Source organism: Mandrillus leucophaeus, unplaced genomic scaffold (assembly GCF_000951045.1).
Source record: "Mandrillus leucophaeus isolate KB7577 unplaced genomic scaffold, Mleu.le_1.0 Scaffold327, whole genome shotgun sequence".
NCBI lineage: Eukaryota > Metazoa > Chordata > Mammalia > Primates > Cercopithecidae > Mandrillus > Mandrillus leucophaeus.
The window spans coordinates 2,673,633-2,697,304 of NW_012103443.1; the positions used below are offsets into that span (position 1 = coordinate 2,673,633).

A 23,672-nucleotide genomic window follows, 5' to 3' on the forward strand; every position below is an offset into this window, starting at 1 on the left:
ATGTTGATTTTGGAGGAAAGTTTAGTGTGACTCTTATGTGCTTCTGATGGAGGGAGATATAATAGATTAAAATTCACTGAGATTCACAAAGCCTGTTTCCTATCCCTGCAACATCTCTCCACCTTTTATAAGACTGATTACAAAGAGAGATCAATGAATTACATTTCTACTCCTCTCATTTTCTTTTGGTTAAATAAAGGCAGGAGGAGAAGCAAAGGATTAATGATATATAAATTACTTGACCAAGCTCTGTGGCTGCAGCTTGATCTCCTGTTTCCTTGTATTTTCTCTCCAAATAGAATTCCAGTGATTGCAAAGAGAATTTTCACATATGAAAAGTATACATGGGGGACTTGGCGGAGAGGAGTAGTTGGACAAGAAACCTGGGCACTTTTGTTTTCTTCCCCCTTGTTCTAGGTTTGGATCAGAGAGGGCACCTGTCTTGTTCCATGGATTCATTGCTTCCTTGTTTTTTAGCCAAAGGCTTTGTCTTTGCAGCCTTGTTTATACTGGTTGCTTCTGAGAGTCCTTCAAAGTAGATCACTATGTCTTCTGTCTAGAAAAGGGGGACCCTGAAGCTCAGAAAGGCCAATGCCCTGCTTGGTTCTCTTGAGCAGGGCTGAAACCTGACACTCCAATCCTTCTTCAAGACCATAGACTAATATAGCTTTCTGCTTTGGTTACGTATGTTCAGTTCTTGAACATGTGCACCAGGCTTCTAAATAAAATGCGTAAGGGAGGCATGACAGTGAATTGGAAGGAGGCAGATGTGGGCTTGTTGTTGAGCCCTGGCTTGGACCATGTACAAGCTGTGTGATCCTAAGAAAGTACTCAACCACTCTGAGCCTCAGTTTGCTCATTTGTAAAATGAGAATCATAGTCTCTTTTACAACGTGGTGGGGTTTACTCAATGTATATAAGTAGCCAAGTATAGTGACAGTGACTGTTAATTTAACACATTTATAAATTCCTTCTTTGAGTTTTTCCTGAATCTTCCTAATTATCTCTCATTTGTTTCCAATTTAAATCCAGAGCCTCCAAATGTGGTTTTTGATGGGAAACATGAATTTAAACTCTAGAGGCAATATTCAACTTTTACTACTTTTAATAACTTCATTTTTAGAATAGTGTAAACCATGCAAATGCTGAGGACAGGTGGATTGGAGGATGGTATATTGTTAGCAATCAAGGTATTAAGTCTACAGCTAAGATCAACGATGATGAGAAACCTCCCAAAACAACTTCAAAATATAAACTATTATTTCCATAAACGTATCTGTTCTATTATAATCAGCATTCTAACATTTTTCTTTTGCTCTTTCTGTGTTTCCAAAGGACTGGTTTCCACCCATGCCACATTAGATTCTGTGTGTCTGGATACGACCGAAAGAAGGGTCGTCTCAATACCTGCTTTCCAAAGTGTTGCCTTGTAACTCAGGAGATATGACTGGATTTTTGTTTTCCTCTACAAACTTTAATTGTGCAAATATGTATTTAATTCCTAGCATGTGCAAGACACCATATGCTAACCAAAAACAGGGTCTATAAAACTCAGAATGGGCTTGCTCATGGTTCAGTCCTCCTCCTTAGGTATCACCTTTTCTTTTTTTTTTTTTGAGACAGAGTCTTACTTTGTCGCCCAGGCTAGAGTGCAGCGACTTGATATCACCTCACTGCAACCTCCACCTCCTAGGCTCCAAGTGATCCTTCCACCTCAGCCTCTCGAGTACCTGGGACTACAGGTGTGCACCAACATGCCAAGCTAATTTTTGTATATATATATTTTTTTTAGTAGAGACAGGGTTTTGCCATGTTGCCCAGCGTGGTCTCAAACTCCTGGGCCTCCAAAAGTGCTGGAATTAAAAGTGTGAGCCACCACAGCTGGCCAAGTATCACCTTCTAAGTAATGACTTTGTGACGCATAGAAGAGCAATACCTTTTAAAGTTATACCTCATCTGCCCTATGGGGAAAAAAATATGTTATTAAGCACTGACTTTGTCCAAGCTCTGTGGAAAATGCTGGAGATATCATTTCTACTCTAAAGGTGGTTATAGTCTGTCATTTAAACTTGAAATTCTATTCTCCAGCCTAGCCATTTATTTTCAGCTAAACTTGACTCCAGAGAACAATCAGCTTGTCTCAGAAATCAAATCTGCACCTAAAAACATTGCCACCAGTGAATTTATACCAAGGAGTGTGTGTTGCAGGCCAAGTAGGCAGTTCAAAAGGTTCTGCCAAATGCCTTTGAGTACTCAAAAAAGTCCAGAGATTTCCCCACTCCCCTCCATTCACCAACTCCAAATGGGAATGACACCTGTTTGGATATCTGAGTCCTGCAGGTCAAAAAACACAAACAAGTCCCCCTTAGTCCCATTTCTGCATCCTCACACCACTCAAAGGACAAGTGTCTGCTGGCACTGCTGTGTTGGGGCTCTCTGTGGAAACCTTACACAGCTGATACCCAGCCAGGGCTCCAGGCCTTTCATCTGGCTTTGTAAAAGTGCATCACAACTGTGATTCATGGAGAGGGCTGGAAAACCTGGCAGGGAGATGGTTGATAACATTTTGATTATTTCAATTCCAGAATATTTCGTAATGTTCAGTGCCCATAACTGAGTAAATTCATGTCATCTCAGGGGCAGTGTATGATCTGTTTAGGGCAAGAATATGGCAGTTAGAAACTGTAGCCTTCAGGAGTCCTGATAGTGGATGATTAAGAAGTCATATTTGTTCATATGTAGAAAAAATGTTCTTTTTAGGGCCAGAACATTTACTTCAAACATTTGAAGCATGGCCATCAACGGCTTGGGAAAGCCAAAACTGAACAGATGTTGACCTAAAAAGAAAGCAAGTGGGCCGGACGTGATGGCTCATGTCTGTAATCCCAGCACTTTGGGAGGCCGAGGCGGATGGAACACCTGAGGTCAGGTGTTCCAGATCAGCCTGTCCAACATGGTGAAACCCTATCTCTACTAAAAATACAAAAATTAGCCGGTGTGTTGGTGGGCACCTGTAATCCCAGCTACTCAGAGGCTGAGGCAGGAGAATTACTTGAACCCAGAAGGTGAAGGTTGCAGTGAGCCAAGATTGCACCATTGCACTCCAGTCTGGGCAACAAGAGAAAAATTCCGTCTCAAAAAAAGAGAGAGAGAGAGAGAGCAAGAGAGGTGCCATTGAAGAGAAGAGAAACACAGTGGCTCCTGACAGGTCTGTAACCTGCTTTCCCACCGGGGGCGGGTGGGTGATCATATGGACCCTCAGGAGTGCTGCCACACGAGCCAACACCCCGCTGCTCATGTGTCTGTGTGTCTGCCTCGGCTTCTCTGGGCTTTCCATCTCTTAAAGGCTATTTGTTTCCTCTCATCTAACCGAGCCACTCCATCCCTCTTCATGGTTGGGCTGCAAGGAAGTGGCCGTTTTTCTGAATCTGCTGCTTCATTTAACTAGGCACTATTTATTGAGTGTCAGGCAGCATGCTGGGCTCTTGGCTTACTTTTTTTGTTTGCTTGTTTTGTTTTGTTTTTTTGAGACCCAGGCTGGAGTTCAGTGGCATGATCTCGGCTCGCTGCAACCTCTGCCTCCCAGGTGCAAGTGATTCTTGTGCCTCAGTCTCCCAAGTAGCTGGGACTACAGGCACACACTACCATGCTGGGCTAATTATTGCATTTTTGGTAGAGACAGGGTTTTGCCATGTTGACCAGGCTGTTCTTGAACTCCTGACCTCAGGTAATCTGCCCGCCTTGGCTTCCCAAAGTGCTGGGATTACAGGTGTGAGCCACCATGCCCGGCCTCTTGGCTCACTGCTATATTGCAGTGGCTAAGGCCATGGGCATTGGAACCAAACAAATCTCCATAAAAATCCTTGGTCATTTCTTACTACATGTGTCACGTTGGACACTTATCTTAACCTCTCTGGGTTTCCATCTTTTTGAGTAAGAAAATAGTGGTAGGAATATTCCACCTCATGAAGTTTTATGAGATTAAAATCAAAGTGTGTGTAGAAGGCTCTGAGCTTCAGTTACGAATAAAGTCCTTTAGACCCCCCACAAGACAGATATTACTCTCTCTGTTCTCCAGATGAGGTAGCATCTGAGGTTAGGTGCTTTGTCCAAGGCTGCAGAGTTAATACTGGTGAGAGCCAGGATCTCAAACTGGTTCCATCCGGTTCAGATCCTGCACTGTCTCCTCACTCCACCTTGCTGACCGACCATCTGTAACAAACATGTTTCTGTGTTCAGTCGAAGTCCACTTTGTCAAATTCTTTGCCTTGTGGCCCTGACCTGCCACATTTTCCACTTTTCACTCGTGATTTACTTTGCTCTGGACTCTGGTTATACATGGGCTGGAAGCAAAGATGTTGGAGGGTGATGAAGGCAGACTCTCCTCACGTAGCTGACTCTGGTGAAATGGAGAATCCAGTCTATCATAAATATCAGAAAATTGCTGAGGCAATTGTGGCACTAGCTTTGGAAAAGGTCACTGTGTGACCTCAGACAAGTCTCTGCACTTCTTTGGGCCTCGTTTGTCTGATGAGAAGTTTACAAAAGCTCCAATATCTTCTCTATACCAACATTTTGTTAGTACTTCCCATCTTTCCCCATTGTTGGTTTTCTTAGCTGGAAAGAGAATAATTGCCTTGAAATCGTGTCTTAATCAGGAAACAAGGTGCAAGAATAATGCCTGCCATCATTGAAACATAGTCATATGCACTATTTTATTCCTGTGCAAGCTTTCTATGAAACAAGGCTCATGTCATTGGTAAGTTAATTTCTCAGATATGTGTTAAATTTCCTTTCTCATATAATTCAACTTTGGGCAGAATTGAAGGGGACCTTAAGGAGCTCAGAAAATGCAGCTTGAACTCAAATTTTAGAAGCTTACAGAACACAAAAAATCCATTGACCACTGCATATGCCCAAATTTTCCCAAATTACTCGAATTTGAGTTTAGTGAGGGCAAACCTCCAGTATACTGCAGAAATGATGGCCATCCCAACAGATCATCCCATTCTAAAACCCTCTAGATTTTGTGCCAAGTTTTTCTTGCCTTCCAGCAACTTGACTTGCTTCCCTAATTACAAGCAAAAAACAAACAAACAAACAAAAAGCAAAACAAAAGGAAAAGCATTAGTAAGACATAGTTCCCATATGATTTCTCAAGTTTCTAGAAGACAGTTGTCTTGAACATATACTTTGTGGGAAAGGGAGATGTTTTCCACAGGGAGACAAGTTGCAAGCACCCAACTTTGGGATTTTATTTTTAAAATTATTTGCTGGGAAAAGTAGACTTACTACGTACGTTTTTCTTATTGGAATTGTCATTTGGACAAAGTGAACTTTCATTCTTCCCAGAAAGCTTCTGCTTTAAGTATAGTCAACTCAGTATTTGTTGAGAACTAATTAGTGTCGGACACTGTGAGGCCCTGGAATCTAGGATGAATAAGGCCATCCCCTACCTTCTAGGAAAGCATCACTGACTATGGGGGTATTGCATGTAAACAACCTTGATACAGTGTGGTCACTGGCAACATGTTGCGGACAAGTGGGAAATACATTCTGACTAAGGAAGTCAGATTGGATAACAGAGGAGGTGAGATTGAATCTCAAAGGATGAATAGGAGTTTAACAGTTTTGCCTATTTAGGTGCTTAAAGAGAACTTGAGAAGAATGATTCATTCAAGAGCTGCTATGTAACAGTAATATGCTAGACTGTAATTAATAGTAGACACTATCACTTACTAAATGTTTACTTTCTAGGCATGAGTGTTATCTCATTGAATTCTCAGGCTACCCCAAGAAGCAGGTACCATTATCCCCACTTTATGGAAGTGCCAACTGAGGCACAGAGTTAATGTAACTTGCTTAAGGTGTCGTGCACAGTGGCAGACCTGAGATTCAAACTCTGTCAGTCTGATTCTAGACCCATCTCTCAAACACCATGTCTTGGCAGCATTCTTATTATTTCTCAGGTTAGTTAATGTTAAGGAGATCAAGGGGAGAAACTTGTTAGCCGTAAGGTAACAAGCAGTTAAAAACAAATAACAATAAATATGAATAAAGTAGATAGTAAAAGATAATAAAAATAAATAATAAAAACTGTACTTTTGGCCAGGCGCAGTGGCTCACGCCTGTAATCCCAGCACTTTGGGAGGCCGAGGCAGACAGATCACCTGAGGTTCGGAGTTCAAGACCAGCCTGATCAACATGGAGAAACCCCATCTCTATTAAATATACAAAAATCAGCCAGGCATGGTGGTGCATGCCTGTAATCCCAGCTACTCGGGAGGCTGAGGCAGGAGAATGGCTTGAATCCGGGAGGTGGAGGTTGCAGTGAGCCAACATCGCGCCATTGCACTCCAGCCTGGGCAACAAAAATGAAACTGTCTAAAAAAAAAAAAAAAAAAAAAAAGCTGCACTTTCAGCTAAATTTATTGTTAAATAGTGAGCTCACAGTTGTAATCTGGGCAATGTCCCATTTACAAAGGACAGATTGTTTTGATGTGAATAAATTAGCAACTAACTGTTGTAAAGTGAATTCCCGCAAATTTGGGGTTATCAGGCCCAGAGGGGTAACTGTGAACCCTTCCATCCCATTGTTCCACAAACAGCTCACATATATAGAAAGGATCCAGGACTGAAGAAGGAGAGTGTCCATTAATAATTATGTGATGTTTCCATGCCACTATAGTCAATTTCCATTATAATGTAGATAGTTTCAAAAGTAACTTTTCATTTGAAAACATGAATAAATCTGTATAGTTGAAAGAGCGTGGCATCTGGAAGCTGAAGTACTGGACTAGTTTCTAAACTATGGCACAGAATACTCAGTGTCCTTCATCTCCCAGTTGTGCATAAGCAGTGCCCGGCACATAATAGACCCTCAATACATGGTGGTTATTATAATATTATTTACTTAAGTGGCCTATTAAGCAAAAGTGGACAGATTTCAACTGTGTCTCATTTTTCAACATGTATCTCTAGGGAACTTCTATCAATATTATCTTAACTGTCAGACATTGATTGAAACAAGGAGAAGGATTAGAAAATTTTTATCAAAAAAGAAAATATTTTTGAAGTGTGACTCATGTGTTTAAGACTATAAACTTGAATCCAATGAAAAGTGTTTTTCTTTTGAGTGAAAAAGAGACTTTGCGAAGTATATTCATTCTGTTCTTTGTCCTAACCAAAAATCTACACTTAATAAAGAGAACTGTTAGAGGTTAGGAGAAATTGAGAAAAGTGTGAAGTCTCAGAACTAGTAATATTTTTATGTAATAGAGGGATTTTTGTTGTCGTTGTTGTTTTGTTGTTGTTTTTTGCCAGAGGACCAAGCCATTTAGAAAATACATTATTCTTATGGCCCTGGAGTCAGAGTTGACTTCAAAGGCAAGGGCTTACAAACTGGTGGCAGAATGAAGAACAGAGAATACAAGGAAGTCCAGCTCCTAGAAACCAGAGGTTACTGCTACTCTCATTTGTCTAACTCTGTGGGATACCACTCCTCAACTATCTAGTAAGAAATGAACAGGTCAATTCGAATTAGATACGGAAATCTTGGACCTGAATCTTGAAAGAATCAAAGGAAGAAGTAAAGATTTATAAACTAGATGAGAGTATCCATTCTACTTTCAGTGCAACATTCTATAAAATAATAAAGTGACTCCCAATGGCCTCTAGAAATGAGGAAAAGAAAGGCAGAGGCATTCACATGGGAGGGGAAATTATTTGTTGTCAGCTGAAGTTTCAACATAAAAAAAAAATTTGACCCAAAATAACCTCAGCTGTCATATCAGAAACGGGAGGTCATGTCATTTTAACTATGATGTTAAAACACTACGTTCAAGATAAGACCAAGGTCTTGATATAAACACATTCAGTAAGTTGTAGCATAGTTTTTAAGGTATCCTAACTTGTTTAAAATTTGTGTATATTTTTTGGTACATGTTTCTATCAGATAAAAAAACTAGGAAATATTTTATCGTGAAAATTACTGCTGTTAAATAGCTATTCTCTCCAACAAATGCTCCTTCCATCCTAAAGAAGAAACGCTTACTACCATGATTCTAGCTGAGTGAAAACTAATGAGCAAAATGTAAATCCAAGCACCATGTGACGCATAATTTTAATCCACAGTAAAATCTGGGTGTGTTAGGAAACTTGTGATGAGACAAATTTGTGTCCTTCCAATTATCTAGATCTAGAAACAGATCAACATCAAGGGCAAAAAGCAAACAGGAACCCCTGGTTCCTGTTTCTCATGGTGGAAGAGATTTGCCTTGTTTATCATAGAAGGTACATACTTTCATTAAAATGTTTCATTGATAAATGTAATTTTCCTTTCATTCATATTTGTTATAATGATTGGTTTAACAAAAATAAAATCCATATAAATTACTTTGAAATATATCAGAGGGAAGAAGACTAGCAGTATTGAGACTACTTTCCTTAGTGTTCTGAAGTTATATAGGCAATATCGTTTTAAATGAATGAATGTGAGATAAGGAAACAGCAAGCGGGGGTGGGCAGTGAGAAATGGAAACAGCCAAGGGAAACGAAAATCACCCAAATTCCTTCCACCCAACTTCACAACTGTGGCCACTAGTGACATTTGGATATATTTCTCTCTGGTCTTTTATTTTGTTTAGTATATTAATTATGAAGTCTAACATACATACAGAAAAGCACATGAAGGCCAGGTACAGTGGCTCACGTCTGTAATCCCACCACTTTGGGAGGCTGAGGCAGGAGGATCACTGTAGGCCAGAAGTTCAAGACCAGCCTGGAGAACATAGTGAGACCCTGTTTCTACAAAAATAAAAATAAACTACCTGGGTGTGGTGGCATGTGCCTGTGGTCCCAGCTACTCGTGAGACTGAGGTGGGAGGATTGCTTGAGTCCAGGAGTTCAAGGCTGAAATGAAATAGGATTGTACTACCACACTTCAAGCTAGGATACAGAGTGAGACTCTCAAAAGCAAGCAAGAAGGAAGGAAGGAAGGAAGGAAAGAAAGAAAAGGAAAGGAAGGAAAGAAAGAAAAGGAAAGGAAGGAAAGGGAAGAGAAGGGAAGAAGGAAAGAGTGAGAGAAAGAGAAAGAAATGAAAGAAAAAGAAAGAAAAGAAAGAAAAAGAAAGGAAGGAAGGAAGGAAAGAAAAGAAAGAAAGAAAGAAAGAAAAAGAGAAAGGAAGGAAGGAAGGAAATCACATGAAGCTTCTATGTACAGTTTAATAAATAGTTAAAAAGTGATTGCTAGTATAACCACCACCCAGGACAAGAAATGAAACATTGTTGGAATCTCTTGCCTATTTCCTTCCCCTATACTCCCTAAAGTCAGGCCTACTCTGATTTTGTGGTAGCAAATCTCTTTCTTTTCTTGATAAATTTACCACTTGCATTACTACCAACCATATATATACCCCTAAACCATGCACTTTAATTCTATTTTTCTAGTTTATATAAATGTACTTACACTGTTGTCTTTTGTGCCTTGCTTTTTAAAATTCAGTGCTATCTTTGTTAGATTCACCTGTTTTTGTATTTTAAAATTCAATGTTATATTTGTAAGATTCATCATTGTTTTTGTCTATAGCTGTAGTTGAATTTTTATTATTGTATAATATTCCATTATATGACTATGCCACAATTTATCCTTGTTCTAATGGCATTTAAGTTGTTTCCATATTGAAGCTATTACGATGTTTGCATATGTGTCTTGGTAGGCAGATAGCCATGCATTCTAGTGGGGGATACACTTAGGAGTGTAATGAGTGGTCATAAGGATGAGTTATAATGGTATTTAAACATTTTAATATCATCAAGGTGCAGTGGCTCCCCAGCACTTTGGGAAACTGAGGAGGTGAGGACCACCTGAGGCCAGCACTTTGAGGCTGCAGTGAGCTAGAATCGCACTCCTGTTCTCCAGGATTGCTTGAGGTCAGGAGTTCGAGACTAGCCTGGGCAACATAGCAGGACTCTGTCTCTACAAAAATTAAAAATTAGCCAGGCAAGGCGGTGCACACCTGTAGCCGTGGCTACTCAGGAGGCCGAGGAGGGAGGATTGAATGAGCCCAGGAGTTCAAGGTTACAGTGAGCTATGACCACACCACTACATTCCAGCCTGGGTAACAGAGCAAGCTCCTGTTTCAAGATAAGGAAATAGATTGGGTGTGGTGGCTCACCTCTGTAATCCCAGCACTTTGGGAGGTTGAGGCAGGTGGGTTGCTTGAGCTCAGGGCTTCACTATCTGCCTGGGCAATGTGGCAAAACCCCATCTCCTTAAAAAATACAAAAAATTAGCTAGGCATGGTGGCACACACCTGTAGTCCCAGCTATGCAGGAGGCTGGGGTGGCAGCATTGTTTGAGCCTGGGGGGTCAAGCCTATAGTGAGCCGTATTTGTGCCACTGCACTCCAGCCTAGGTGCAGAGTGAGATACTATCTCAAAAAAATTAAAAATAAAATAAAGAAGTAAATAAAAAATTAAAATAAAAAAGGTACAGTAAAAATGTGGTATAAAAGATAAACAGTGGTACACCTGTATAGGGCATTTCCCATGAATGGTGCTTGCAGGACCGGAAGTTGTACTGGGTGAGTCACTGAGTGAATGGTGAGTGAATGTGAAGGCCTAGCATATTTCTGTACACTACTCTAGACTTTATGAACACTGTACACTTAGGCTACACTAAATTTATTTATCGTTTTTTTCTTTCATCAGTAACAAGTTAAGTTTCAGAATAAAGAAATAGGCTGGGAACGGTGGCTCACCTCTGTAATCTCAGCACTTTGGGAGGCTGAAGCAGATGGATCACCTGAGGGGAAGAGCTCAAGACCAGCCTAGCCAACATGGTGAAACACCGTCTTTACTAAAAATACAAAAATCAGCCAGATATGGTGGTGCATTCCTGTAATCTCAGCTACTCGGGAGGCTGAGGCAGGAGAATTTCATGAACCCAGGAGGCAGAGGTTGCAGTATGCTGAGATCGCATCATTGCACCCCAGGCTGGGTGACAAGAGCAGACTCTGTCTCAAAAAAAAAAAAAAAAAAAAAAAAAAAAAGGAAAGAAAACAAAGAAAAAGAAAAAAAATTAAATTTTATATGCTGTAATTTTTTACTTCATAAACTTTTTAATTTTCTTAATGTTTTGACTCAATAATAATCCTTAGCTTAAAGCACAAACACATTGTAAGGCTGTACACAAATATTTGCTTTCTTTATATACTAATTCTATAAGCTTTTTTCTATTAAAATTTCTAATTTTTTTTCTTATAAGACACAAACACACACATTAGCCTAGGTCTGCACAGGGTCAGGATCATTAACATTACTGTCTTCCACGTCTGCATCTTGTCCCACTGAGAGGTCTTCAGGGACAATAGCATGCATGAAACTGTCATCTCCTATGATAATGATGGCCTTCTTCCAGAATACCTCAAGGACCTACCTGGGGCTGTTTTACAGTTAACTTTAAAATAAGTACAAGGAGTACACTCTAAAATCATGATAAAAAGTATAGTATAGTTAATACATAAACTATTAACACAGTCATTTATTATCATTATCAAGTATTATGTACCATACATCTTTGTATGTGCTGTGCTTTCACAGGACTGGCAGTGCTGTAGGTTTGTTTATAGCAGCATCATCACAAACACATGAGTAATGCATTGTGCTATGACATTATAACAACTGTGACTTTACTAAGACATAGGAGTTTTACAACTCTGTTGTAATCTTGTTTTTTTTTTTTTGGTTTTTTTTTTTGTTTTTTTTTTTTTTGAGACAGAATCTCACTCTGTCACCCAGGCTGGAGTGCAGTGACACGATCTCAGCTCACTGCAACCTCCACCTCCTAGGTTCAAGCAATTCTCTGCCTCAGTCTCCCAAGTAGCTGCGATTACAGGTGCCCGCCACCATGCCCGGCTAATTTTTGTATTTTTAGTAGAGACAGGGTGTCACCATCTTGGCCAGGCTGGTCTTGAACTCATGACCTTGTGATCCACCCACTTTGGCCTCCCAAAGTGCTGGGATTACAGGCATGAGCGACTGCGCCTGGCCAACTCTGTTATATCTCATGGGGCTACTGCCAGTCCTTCATTGACTCAAGTCATTATGCAGTGTGTGACTGCACATGGTTAAAGGAGACAGCAATCAGATTTTATAGCCTTGTCTTTTGTAATAACTTCACTCCTCCATTTTCTAATTTGTTTGTAAAAATGATACAAAATATTAAAACATAATACAGTTGGCCCTCCAGGTCCATGGGTTCCATATCCATGGATTCAACCAACCACAGATCGAAAATATTTTGAAAAAACTATGTGTCTCTATTGCATATATACAGACTTTTTTTGTTGTCATTGTTTTGTATACAATACAGCATAACAGCTATTTCCATAGCACTTATATTGTATTAGGTATTATAAGTAACTTATGGAGATGATTTACAGCTTATGGGAGGATATGTGTAGTTTATATGTAAATACTATACCACTTATATCAGGGACTTGAGCATGTATGGATTTTGGTATCCATGGTTACCATATCTGTGGGGTATTCTAGAACCAATCGCCCATGGGTACTGAGGGATGACTGTACTTAAAAAATAGACCCACAATCTCATGAGTTACGGTCACTTACATACGAAGGTTTTTCTTGTTGTAATTGTTGTTTTGTCATGAAGATATTAAAGCCTTGGTTTCAAATAATTTTTAGGGAAATTTTTTTTTTTTTTTTTTTGAGACGGAATCTCCCTCTGTCGCCCAGGCTGGAGCGCAGTGGCATGATCTCGGCTCACCGCAACCTCCGCCTCCCAGGTTCAAGCCATTCTCCTACCTCAGCCTCCTGAATAGCTGGGATTACAGGGGTGCGCCACCACACCCAGGTAATTTTTCTGTATTTTTAGTAGAGACAGGGTTTCACCATATTGCTCAGGCTGGTCTCGAATACCTGACCTTGTAATCCGCCCGCCTCTGCCTCCCAAAGTGCTGGGATTACAGGCGTGAGCCACCGTGCCCGGCTGGGAATTATTTCTTTAAAAAGTGTGGTGAATGTTTGCCCCACCAGGAAAATCCTAGAATTTAGCTTAATCTTTCTGTCCAATGTTCAGTTTTAAGCTATACGATTCTGGGATAAACAGAAATTAAAGTGTCATATTTTCAAAAGTTCACTCTTAGACATCTCCTTCCTATCTAGTTTTGAAAACGATTTTAGAAGTTTTTCTGTGTAGGCTCCCTGCCCCTTCACTTCCTATACTACCTCACTGTCCAGTAAAACCTTTGCTATGCTTTGACACAGGAATCAAGGTTGCTAAGAGACCACCTGTGCTGAATGCACTTTGTTCTGGCAAGAGCAGAAAACTGAGAAGCCGTGTTACCTACCACTAGCTGGGATTAATTCAGGTAAGAAATGGGTCTCTACTCACTCACTCCTCCTTCCTCACCAATTGTCTATTCCCCTCCTCGCTTCTTATTTCAGTCTCTCTCTTACTCTTTTTGGAGAGAGTTGAAGGTACCCCTGGGAGCCACAGACTGAAGAAACACAAGCTGGAGTTTGAGGTTTCTGGAGGGAAGGAAAATCACTTTGCAAACCCATGCATTTTTTTTTGCTCCTTGTTGCTGTAACACAGGTGAAAAGAATTGTTGCATGAGGGAAAATTCCAGGTGTTTCTTTTGCTAATGATTGTTGCATAATTTGGGGCAAGTAATTCCCTTCTCTAGGAATGGAGCAATTTATTACAGAAATTATGAAGATCGCTCAAAATGGGAGAAGACAACACTGGCAGAGTACTCATCTCTTTCCCCTTCCCTCTTTCTTATTCTCTTAAAAATCTACCTCCCTTTTTTATTTTGGGGTGAAAATAGTAGATGAAGTATTTTCCTACCCAAATCTTGCCACATTTTTTGATATTGACGTTCATTTTAAATTGAGTATATATGGGGAACTTTGGTGTAAGGCTTTGAAAACTGCTTATTTGCCTTTGCATCCCCTGTAAAAGGGATTAAGAATGCTTCTAAATGCCCTGCCTAACAGACATTTGGTAAACTGTTCCAACGATGTGGAATGCAGACCACAAATTCCAGGTATTTTAAAAAACCTGTTTTATTAATACAGAAATGTGGAGGAAATTCAATGTTTGATGTCTTAGTAAGTGAACAAAACATGACAGACAGAATCTTGAGGAAAGAAAAACACCTTTTTTTTTTTTTTGCTCACTACCTGCCTTCTTCCATGTCTTCAAATTCTTACTTCCTGGTAACATCAATACTACAAGTTAGAGGAATAGCAGCTTCACCAATGGCAATAAAAATGATTGAAATGACTGCAGATACTTCATAAATAAACTTACTACAGATAACATGAAAAGGGAATGGCCACTCTGAAAGTTCCTTGAGTTGTTTGTTTTAGAAAGAAAGGTGATTTTGACAGAAAGTGGTCAAAATAAATGGGAGAAAAATATTTTATTTCATTGATTGGTTACAAATAGGTATGGAATATTCCTTGGAAGACTTACCTAGGTCACTATCTTTTTATAGTGGAAATATTAGATTGCGTTGAAAGAATCAGTATTATAAATGTGTTCATTGGAGGATACTTTTCTCTTTTTTCCTAGGGAGCGGGAGTGTTCTGGATATGACTGGTAAAAACTGGATATTAATTTCTACTACTCCTCCCAAAAGTCTAGAAGATGAAATTGTGGGAAGACTTCTAAAAATTTTGTTTGTTATCTTTGTTGACTTAATGTCTATTATATATGTTGTGATAACTTCTTAGAAAGCTGACTTCCTTTCCATGTACATTTCAAATTGAATTACAGTGAATAAAAATGTGTATTTTAATATGTTGAGTGACTCACATTTTATGACATTGCCAATTTATTCTAGAAGCCAACAGGACACTACAATACAAACAACATTGTGTATTGTTTAGTTCTTTATGGTTTATGAAACATTCACATATACTGAAGTGAATTTTTTTCCCCCAAAACATCTATCCTACTGAGTCATGAAAGTTCTAGATTTTTGGCCAGGCATGGTGGCTTACACCTGTAATCCCAGCACTTTGAGAGGCCCAGCTAGGCAGATCCCTTGAGCGCAGGAGTTCGATACAGGCCTGAGCAATCTGAGGAAACCCCATCTCTACTAAAAATAAAAATTTTAAAAAGTCGACAGGCATGGTGGTGCATGCCTATAGTCCCAGATATTCACACTCCAGATGCTGAGGTGGAAGAATCACCTGAGTCCAGGAAGTCAAGGTTGCAGTGAGCTGTGATCACACCACTGCACTCCAGCCTGGGTGACAGAGTGAGGTCCAGTCTCAAAACAAAAACAAACAAACAAAATCTTCTGGATTTTTTAGCATAGTCATTATTTGGTGTATTGACTAAAATTTATACATGAGATTGTGAGTGAAGCTGATTTTTTAGGATGTGTACTTAGGTGACATTTTATATAATTCTATTTTTACCACACTGAGTTTAACATTTCAGTAGCACAGTCTTTACATATGCTGTGCCAATTTTCTTATACACATATTTCATCTGTTTGCAGGTGGATTATTTTTCTTAACCCTGGGCAATTGGGTAAGTGAGAAATATTTCTATCAACAAAGACTTAGGAATGAAAATACTTAGAAGAGATTCTTTTAGGAAAACAGAACCTATAAGAAAGGAGAGAAGGCAGAGTGTAACCTATGTTGATTTCTTATTTGGGACTAAATGCTCTCTCTATGTCATTTAATGTAAGACTTACAATAATCCTAGGTGGCAGGTGCTTCTTGCCTCCATTTTACAGATGAAGAAACTGAATCTTGGAAGAATTGTGTCAGTTTGAGGCCAACACTAGGAAGTGTCTGGAACCAGATCTGGAGCCTTCACAATCTATAATATGCTGCCTCCATAGGTAAATAATAACTTTATAAGACAAGTGTAGTTACCAACCAATCTGTAGAGCTAAACTCTTTTTCTTACAGTAATTATTCAAGCCCCTCTTGCTGTATTTAATATTGCCTCTACTTTCTTATTCCATATTTTAAAATTTTTTTATCAAGAAGAAAGAGCAAGTTTATTTTTTTCTTTTTTTTCTTTTTTTTTTTTTTTTAGTCTCGCTCTGTCGCCCAGGCTGGAGTGCAGTGGTGGGATCTCAGCTCACTGCAAGCTCCGCCTCCCGGGTTCACGCCATTCTCCGGCCTCAGCCTCCCGAGTAGCTGGGACTACAGGCGCCCGCCACCTCGCCCGGCTAGTTTTTTGTATTTCTTAATAGAGACGGGGTTTCACCGTGTTAGCCAGGATGGTCTCAATCTCCTGACCTCGTGATCCGCCCGTCTCGGCCTCCCAAAGTGCTGGGATTACAGGCTTGAGCCACCGCGCCCGGCCTACTTTTTTCTTACATCCCACTTGAAAATGTGTTCTCTTTCCCTGTTTTCTCCATGTCCACTTTATCTCACAGTATTAAAATATAACTATTGAACTTCTACTTTTTAAGCTTTTACAAAACAAATGCTCTCTGTCCTTTAGACTTTTTGAGTTTTTTCTTCGTACACACATACTCAACGAAATTCTGATTTCTTCTATGTGATAACTGTTTTCTTTGATGTGGTCCAATCATTAATGCAAGGTTTCATAAGAGAGCTAATTAAGTGTGAAAGGAATCTGGACCTTTGAGACATGTCCTTTAACCAGCTCTTACTTAACCTGTCAGCAGTGTTGTATATTTAACCACAAACCAAATAGAGTCCAACTGAGTGTTAATTGAAAACGGTAGCAGAACGTCCTATTCTTCTACACTATATTATTAGACCCTACGTTTTGGGTATAAGGACCACCTCCTGTTGATGTGATGTGTTTCTCCCCAAACCCGTATATTTGAGATTCGTTGGAACCTGTTATCAGGTTACTCCTATTTTCAGGCAATTGTTTCTTTTCTCTGGGAGCTTCCAGGCAGTAGACAAGGTGATTTGAATCATCTATTCTGAAGCCAGACTGCCTGCGTCATTTCTTATAGTTTGACAACCCTACGTCTCAGCTTCCTTACTTATAAAATGAGAGCCTAGCTCATAGGGTTGTAGAGAAAATGAAATGAGGTAACTGATGCAAAGTGCTTAGTATAGTCTCTGGCATATGCGAAATCCTTAACCTAAGATAGATTGCTGTCATTATTATTCTCAGGTGGGAGCAAAAGTGATGTGGCTTCCTTCAAACTTACACTACCCCTTACACTTAGAATGACCTCACATTAACCCGTCACATTGGCCCAAGGAGGTGATTGTGTTCCACTGGAACCTAGGCATAGTTCTGCTGGAGGTATAGATCTAAACTGGCTGACCTCGCAGGGCATCTTTTGTTTATGTTACTTTGGGAGCTGGAAATTACAACTAGGTATCATAATGTGACTTGAGACAAGGAAAGATACATGATAAACATCCTTTTTCAACAAGTAATAAGAGTCTTAATATGCAAGTGTTGTGGCTTTATAATTGGCAATAGGTCATTCTTTTTCACTCTTCAAAAATATTAATTTGGCTCCTTTTTGCCAGACTGTGTTGGGCAGCCAGGCCAAGTTGTAAACAAAACACAGCTACTGTTCTTATGGAGTTCAGAGCTTGGTGGGGAACATGAATGAATACCCAAATGGTGCAATTACAACTGGGGGAAGTATTGGGAAGGACGTGCTTACGGTGTCATGAAGGATAGAGTGAGAGAGGATTCAAGGACTACTAGCAGTGGCAACTTCTGGGAGCTTGTTAGGCATCCAGCATCCTAGTCTCCCTGAGACCTACTGAATTCAGAATCCACATTGTAACAAGATCCCCAGTGTTCCATACACATCTTAGGGTTTGAGAAGCCCTGCGAAGCTCACGTGACTAAGTGTTCCTGCCATCTTGTTGCTCTGGCTATTGAGCTATGTGACAATTGGACAAGTTGCTTAATCTCTCTGGGTCTCATACTCCTCCTGCATTAAAATAAAGAGAGATACAAACAAAAATGGCACAAATACCATATGCTTTGCATATCACATAGAAATGTGTGAATGTCAAATGAACTGGGCTGAAACTGACATGAAAATGCATACCGGAAAGGAGTTATGTAAATCCAAGTCATTGTTATAAACATTAGGAAAACAAGAGTAGCTCTTCGAGGTAAGGAATCTGTGACTGCCTTTAGTAGAATTGGAAAAGGATTGTAACAATATCCATGGCAAATATGTATGTATACAGTATGGATTGGGTAACATAGAATTTCCTCTGGTAGATTTCTGTGATGTTTCATAGAACTTAATGTCCACATGTGCTGTTATAATTAACCCTCCAACTGAAGTGAATGGTGTTTCTTAACTTGCCACTAATAAGAATGGCATACCTGAGCACAGATATCTCTGTGCTGTTAATTTCATAATCTCTTGGTGTTAATTCAAGTAGACTTACATTCTTCCCAGTGCTATAGTCCCTTGAAGAAATTATTCTGAATTGAGAAGAGAGGCCAGAAAATGCCTTCCAGAACCCCTTTTATTTGTATGTCAGTATCTAGAATTAGAGTGTACTGTGCTGTCTTTTGCATACATTATGAAACAATCTGTACTAACAAGTATATGAGGTATTTCCGTTTCATAGATGAGGAAATTCAGGTTCAGAGAAATTAAGTAAAATGCCCAGGTTCATATAGAGCATCCTAACTGTGGTGATGCAGCTAGAAAGTGAGAGAACCAAGATCCCCCAACTCAAAACCATCTGCCTCTAGAATCCTGTTGTTAAATTATTAAAACCATTCAGTTATTCTGCCTCATAACAAGTCAGAGAAGTTAATTACCTCATTGCTTCCTCATTTGGAAGACAAGAGGTTTGAACTGTAATGAGGCACCCCAATCCTAAACTCAAGGATTCAGTGAGAGAAAATGCAACCTGTTGCATCTGTCCTAAATGTGTCAGGAGACCATTTGCAAGGTCTCACTTTACAGATAACTGTTTTCTCTTCTCTAAGGTTTCAGTCTGTAATAAAATGGCATAGGTATTCTCTAGTCATTAAGCTCTGTTGGGAACAGGACCCCCCAAATCTGGCCATAAACTGGCCCCAAAACTGGCCATAAACAAAATCTCTGCAGCACTGTGACATGTTCGTGATGGCCATGACGCCCACGCTGGAAGGTTGTGGGTTTACCGGAATGAGGGCAAGGAACACCGGGCCCACCCAGGGGGAAAACCGCTTAAAGGCATTCTTAAACCACAAACAATAGCATGAGCTATCTGTGCCTTAAGGACATGCTCTCGCTGCAGATAACTAGCCAAAGCCTATCCCTTTATTTCCGCCCATCCCTTTGTTTCCCATAAGGAATACTTTTAGTTAATCTATAATCTATAGAAACAATGCTTATCACTGGCTTGCTGTCAAAAAATATGTGGGTAAATCTCTGTTCGAGGCTCTCAGCTCTGAAGGCTATGAGACCCCTGATTTCCCACTCCACACCTCTGCATTTCTGTGTGTGTCTTTAATTCCTTTAGCGCCACTGGGTTAGGGTCTCCCCGACTGAACTGGTCTCGGCAAAGCTCCATTGTTTTGTGTTATTAAATATGAAGTCAGGCCTTGTAAATGGGAGTCTCAGATCACTGTTCTGTGTTCAGTACCCAAATAAATTAAAGCTGTACCCATAAAAATCATTCTAATGTAACTTTTTAAATAATTAAAAGATCTCAAACACTATTTTAAGTAATTTGTTTTCAAAGAACTCACAACTGTTGGTATAATTTGGAAACAATTTCCAATTGTTGGTCCTTTATAATAATGCCTCTTGTGTGACCAGCACTCTTCAGTTTATGAAGCATTGAGTGACTCATTAAGGATTGTAGATGGGGTAACATTTGAGTGTCCACTTGAATAAAATGACTTTCAGGAAAAGTAAGTCAGAGAGCCGTTCCAGTAAGAATGAACAATTCCTAAGTCTGTTGCATAACTGGGATGAACTGCCTCTATAGAGATGGTGGGGGGAAGGTTTGAGAGGGGATCTTAAATGTGCGGAGTTTGTATGACCACTTAGAGCCAGGGTGTTGTTCTGGGCTGTTCTCTGCGTGACTGTTTACTGATCTTACTGGGAGCTGTCCTGCTCACTGAGCAAACTCAGGGCAAGATGCTATGTAGGCCAGTCTAAGATCAATTATGAGCCCAGACTTATTTATAAACCCACAGGAAAGGCCCCTGAGAGTGCTCTGCCATCTGACCTGAGACTAGGGTAAGGAAGGATTAGTGCTAAGGCACGGGAAGTCCCTTGGTGGCCAACTAGGTTTCCAGTGTGAGCCAAGAGACTCATTTGACCTTTCAGCCAGTAGGCAACTAGAGATAGAGACTGTTCTCTGGACTCTTGTACAAGGTGCGATCTCGACTACGGAGCTTATCATTTTGGGTGTTGTATATGGAAGTTGATTATAACTTGTACCATGGAGATCATTCACTCAATAAATATTTATCAAGTACCCTCAGCCTACCTCGCAGTGTTGTAGGTACAGGGATGTATTAGAGTAACAGGCAGGTGGGGCTTCTGTTCTTATGGAGCTTGCTTTCAGTGAGGAAGGCAGGCAAGAAATTGATAAACACATGAGAATTTCATGTGCTGTGGAGAAAATAAAACAGAGGAAAGAAAGAGAGAGCTTAGGTGGAGGAATAATATTTTCACTAGCAGGAGCTAAGAAAGTTTTCCTGAGAAAGCAACATTGAAGCAGAGACTTGACTGGTGAGGAGCCTGCTAGGTGGAGGCCTGGAGGAAGAGTGAAGGCTCAGATCCCGAGGAAAGCAGATACAAAGGCCCTGGAGTAGGTAGAACTCATTAAAGCATTAGGAAGCTGATATGGTTTGGCTGTGTCCCCACCCCGATCTCACCTTGAATTGTAATAATCCCCATGTGTCAAGGGCAGGGCCAGGTGGAGATAATTGAATCATGGGGGCGGTTTCCCCCATACTGTTCTTGTGATAGTGAATAAGTCGGGTGAGATCTGATGGTTTTATGAAGCACACACTCTCTTGCCTGCCACCATGTAAGAAATGACTTTGCTGCTCTTTTGCCTTCCATCATGCTTGTGAGGCCTTCTCAGCCATGTGGAACTGTGAGTCAATTAAACCTCTTTTCTTTATAAATTACCCAGTCTCAGGTATGTCTTTAATAGCAGCATGAGAACAGACTTTCACACTGCTAATAAAGATACTACAGAAGCTCACTGTGACTACAGCTTAGTGAGTAAGCGGAGAGCTAATTTTTCAGGATTGATAAAAATCAGCTTCTACAAAATTTCTCTGACATTTATCCTGCAACCTGGATGGTTAGGGAAACCTTCCAATGGCAGAAGATAGAGATTATATATGTATTTTTTGTTTGTTTGTTGTTGGTTGGTTTGTTTTTTTGAGATGGAGTGTCACTCCGTCACCCAGGCTAGAGTACAATGATGCAATCTTGGCTCATTGCAACCTCTGCCTCCCGGGGTCAAGTGATTCTCCCTGCCTCGGCCTTTCAAGTAGGTGGGATTACAGGCACACATCCCCATGCCCAGCTAATTTTTGTATTTTTAGTGGAGATGGGGTTTCACTATATTGGCCAGGCTGGTCTCGAACTCCTGACCTCAGGTGATCCTCCCACCTCAGCCTCCCAAAGTGTTAGGATTACAGGCGTGAGCCACTGTACCTGGCCCTATGTGTTGTTCTGTGTCCTTTGTGCCAGCATATGTCACAACTTACATTAAACAGTGAATCCTCTATCTGAAGGTTGCAATTTTTCATGGTTATTCCAGCCTGATCTTGTCGACCCCTAACTTGGCACAATATTAAGCAACTCTGTTGCTCTACTAGATTAATTTAAAGGCTGTGCTTTTTTGACATATTTTTGAAAACCACAAGCAGAGCTAAAATTATATCTGCTGTATTTTTTTGGAACAGCTTTATCGAGATAATAATTCATATATCATACAATTCAATTGACATACATGGATGGGTAGAATCAATATTGTAAAAATAACAATACTGTCAAAAGCAATCTACAAATTCAATGTAATTTCCATCAAAATACCACCATCATTCTTCACAGAACTAGAATACACAATGCTAAAATTCATATGGAACCAAAAAAAGAGCCCCCATAGCCAAAGAAAGATTCAGCAAAAAGAAAAAATCTGGAGGCATCACATTACCTGACTTCAAATATACTATAACGCCATAGTCACCAAAACAGCATGGTACTGGTATAAAAATAGGCACATAGACCAATGGAACAGAATAGAGAACCCAGAAATAAAGCCAAGCACTTACATCTAACTGATCTTCGACAAAGCAAAGAAAAACATAAAGTGGGGAAAGGACACCCTATTCAACAAATAGTGCTTGACAAGCCACATGTAGAAGAATGAAACTGGATCTTCATCTCTTACCTTATACAAAAATCAACTCAAGATGAATCAAAGACTTAAATATAAGGCCTGAAACCATAAAAGTTCTAGAAGATAAGCTAGACATTGGCTTAGGCAAAGACTTCATGACTTGTAACCCAAAAGCAAATGTAACAAAAACAAAGATAAAGAGATGGGACTTAATTAAACTAAAAAGCTCTGCACAGCAAAAGAAACAATCAGCAGAGCAAACATACAGCCCACAGAGTGGGAGAAAATCTTTGCAATCTATACATCTGACAAAGGACCAATATCCAGAATCTATAAGGAACTCAAATAAATTAGCAAGAAAAAAACAAACAATCCCATCAAAAATTGGGCTAAGGATATGAATAGACAATTCTCGAAAGACGATATACAAATGGCCAACAAACATATGAAAAAATGCTCAACATCACTAATGATCAGAGAAATGCAAATGAAAACCACAATGTGATACCACATTGCTCCTGCAAGAATGCCATAATAAAAAAATCAAATCAAATAATAATAGATGTTGGCACGGATGCAGTGAAAAGAGAACACTTTTACACTATGGGTGGGAATGTAAACTAGTACAATCACTATGGAAAACAGTGTGGAGATTCCTTGAAGAACTAAAAGCAGAACTACCATCTGATCCAGCAATTCCACTACCGGGTATCTACCCAGAGGAAAATAAGTCATTATATGAAAAACATACTTTCACATGCATGTATATAGCAGCACAATTCACAATTGCAAAAATAGGGAACCAGCCCAAATGCCCATCAATCAATGAGTGGATAAAGTTCACACACACACACACACACACATACATACACACACACACAGACACACAGACACACACAAGCCATGGAATACTACTCAGCCATAAAAAGGAATGAAATAATGGCATTTACAACAACCTGGATAGAATTGGAGACCATCATTCTAAGTGAAGTAACTCAGGAATGGAAAACCAAACATCGTATGTTCTCACTCATAAGTGGGAACTAAGCTATGAGCATGCAAAGGCATAAGAATGATACATTGGACTTTTGGGACTGGGGGAAAGGGTAGGGGATGGTGAGGGATAAAAGACTACACATTGGGTACAGTGTCCACTGCTCCAGTGATGGGTGCACTGAAATCTCAGAAATTACCACTAAAGAACTTATTCATGTAAAAATAAAATACAATAAAATAGAAAAAAAAAGAATCAGAAAAAAAGAAAGCAAAAACCACACACACACAAGCAAAGCTAAAGCTACATCTGCTGTATTTTTTTTAAGTAACAGCTTTAT

At 39.9% G+C, this 23,672-nt stretch overlaps 1 protein-coding gene across 1 annotated transcript in view; it reads left to right on the forward strand.

The window, feature by feature from the left end:
- MRLN (myoregulin) overlaps positions 1 to 14,836 on the forward strand; it is a 22,078-nt gene extending 7,242 nt beyond the window's left edge. Inside the window, exons 2-3 of the mRNA XM_011988328.1 lie at positions 13,291 to 13,394; positions 14,606 to 14,836. Of these exons, the coding sequence (XP_011843718.1) occupies positions 14,626 to 14,766 (141 nt within the window). The 5' untranslated portion in view covers positions 13,291 to 13,394; positions 14,606 to 14,625 and the 3' untranslated portion in view covers positions 14,767 to 14,836. The remainder of the gene's footprint in view (positions 1 to 13,290; positions 13,395 to 14,605) is intronic.
- The last annotated feature ends 8,836 nt before the right edge of the window (positions 14,837 to 23,672 follow it).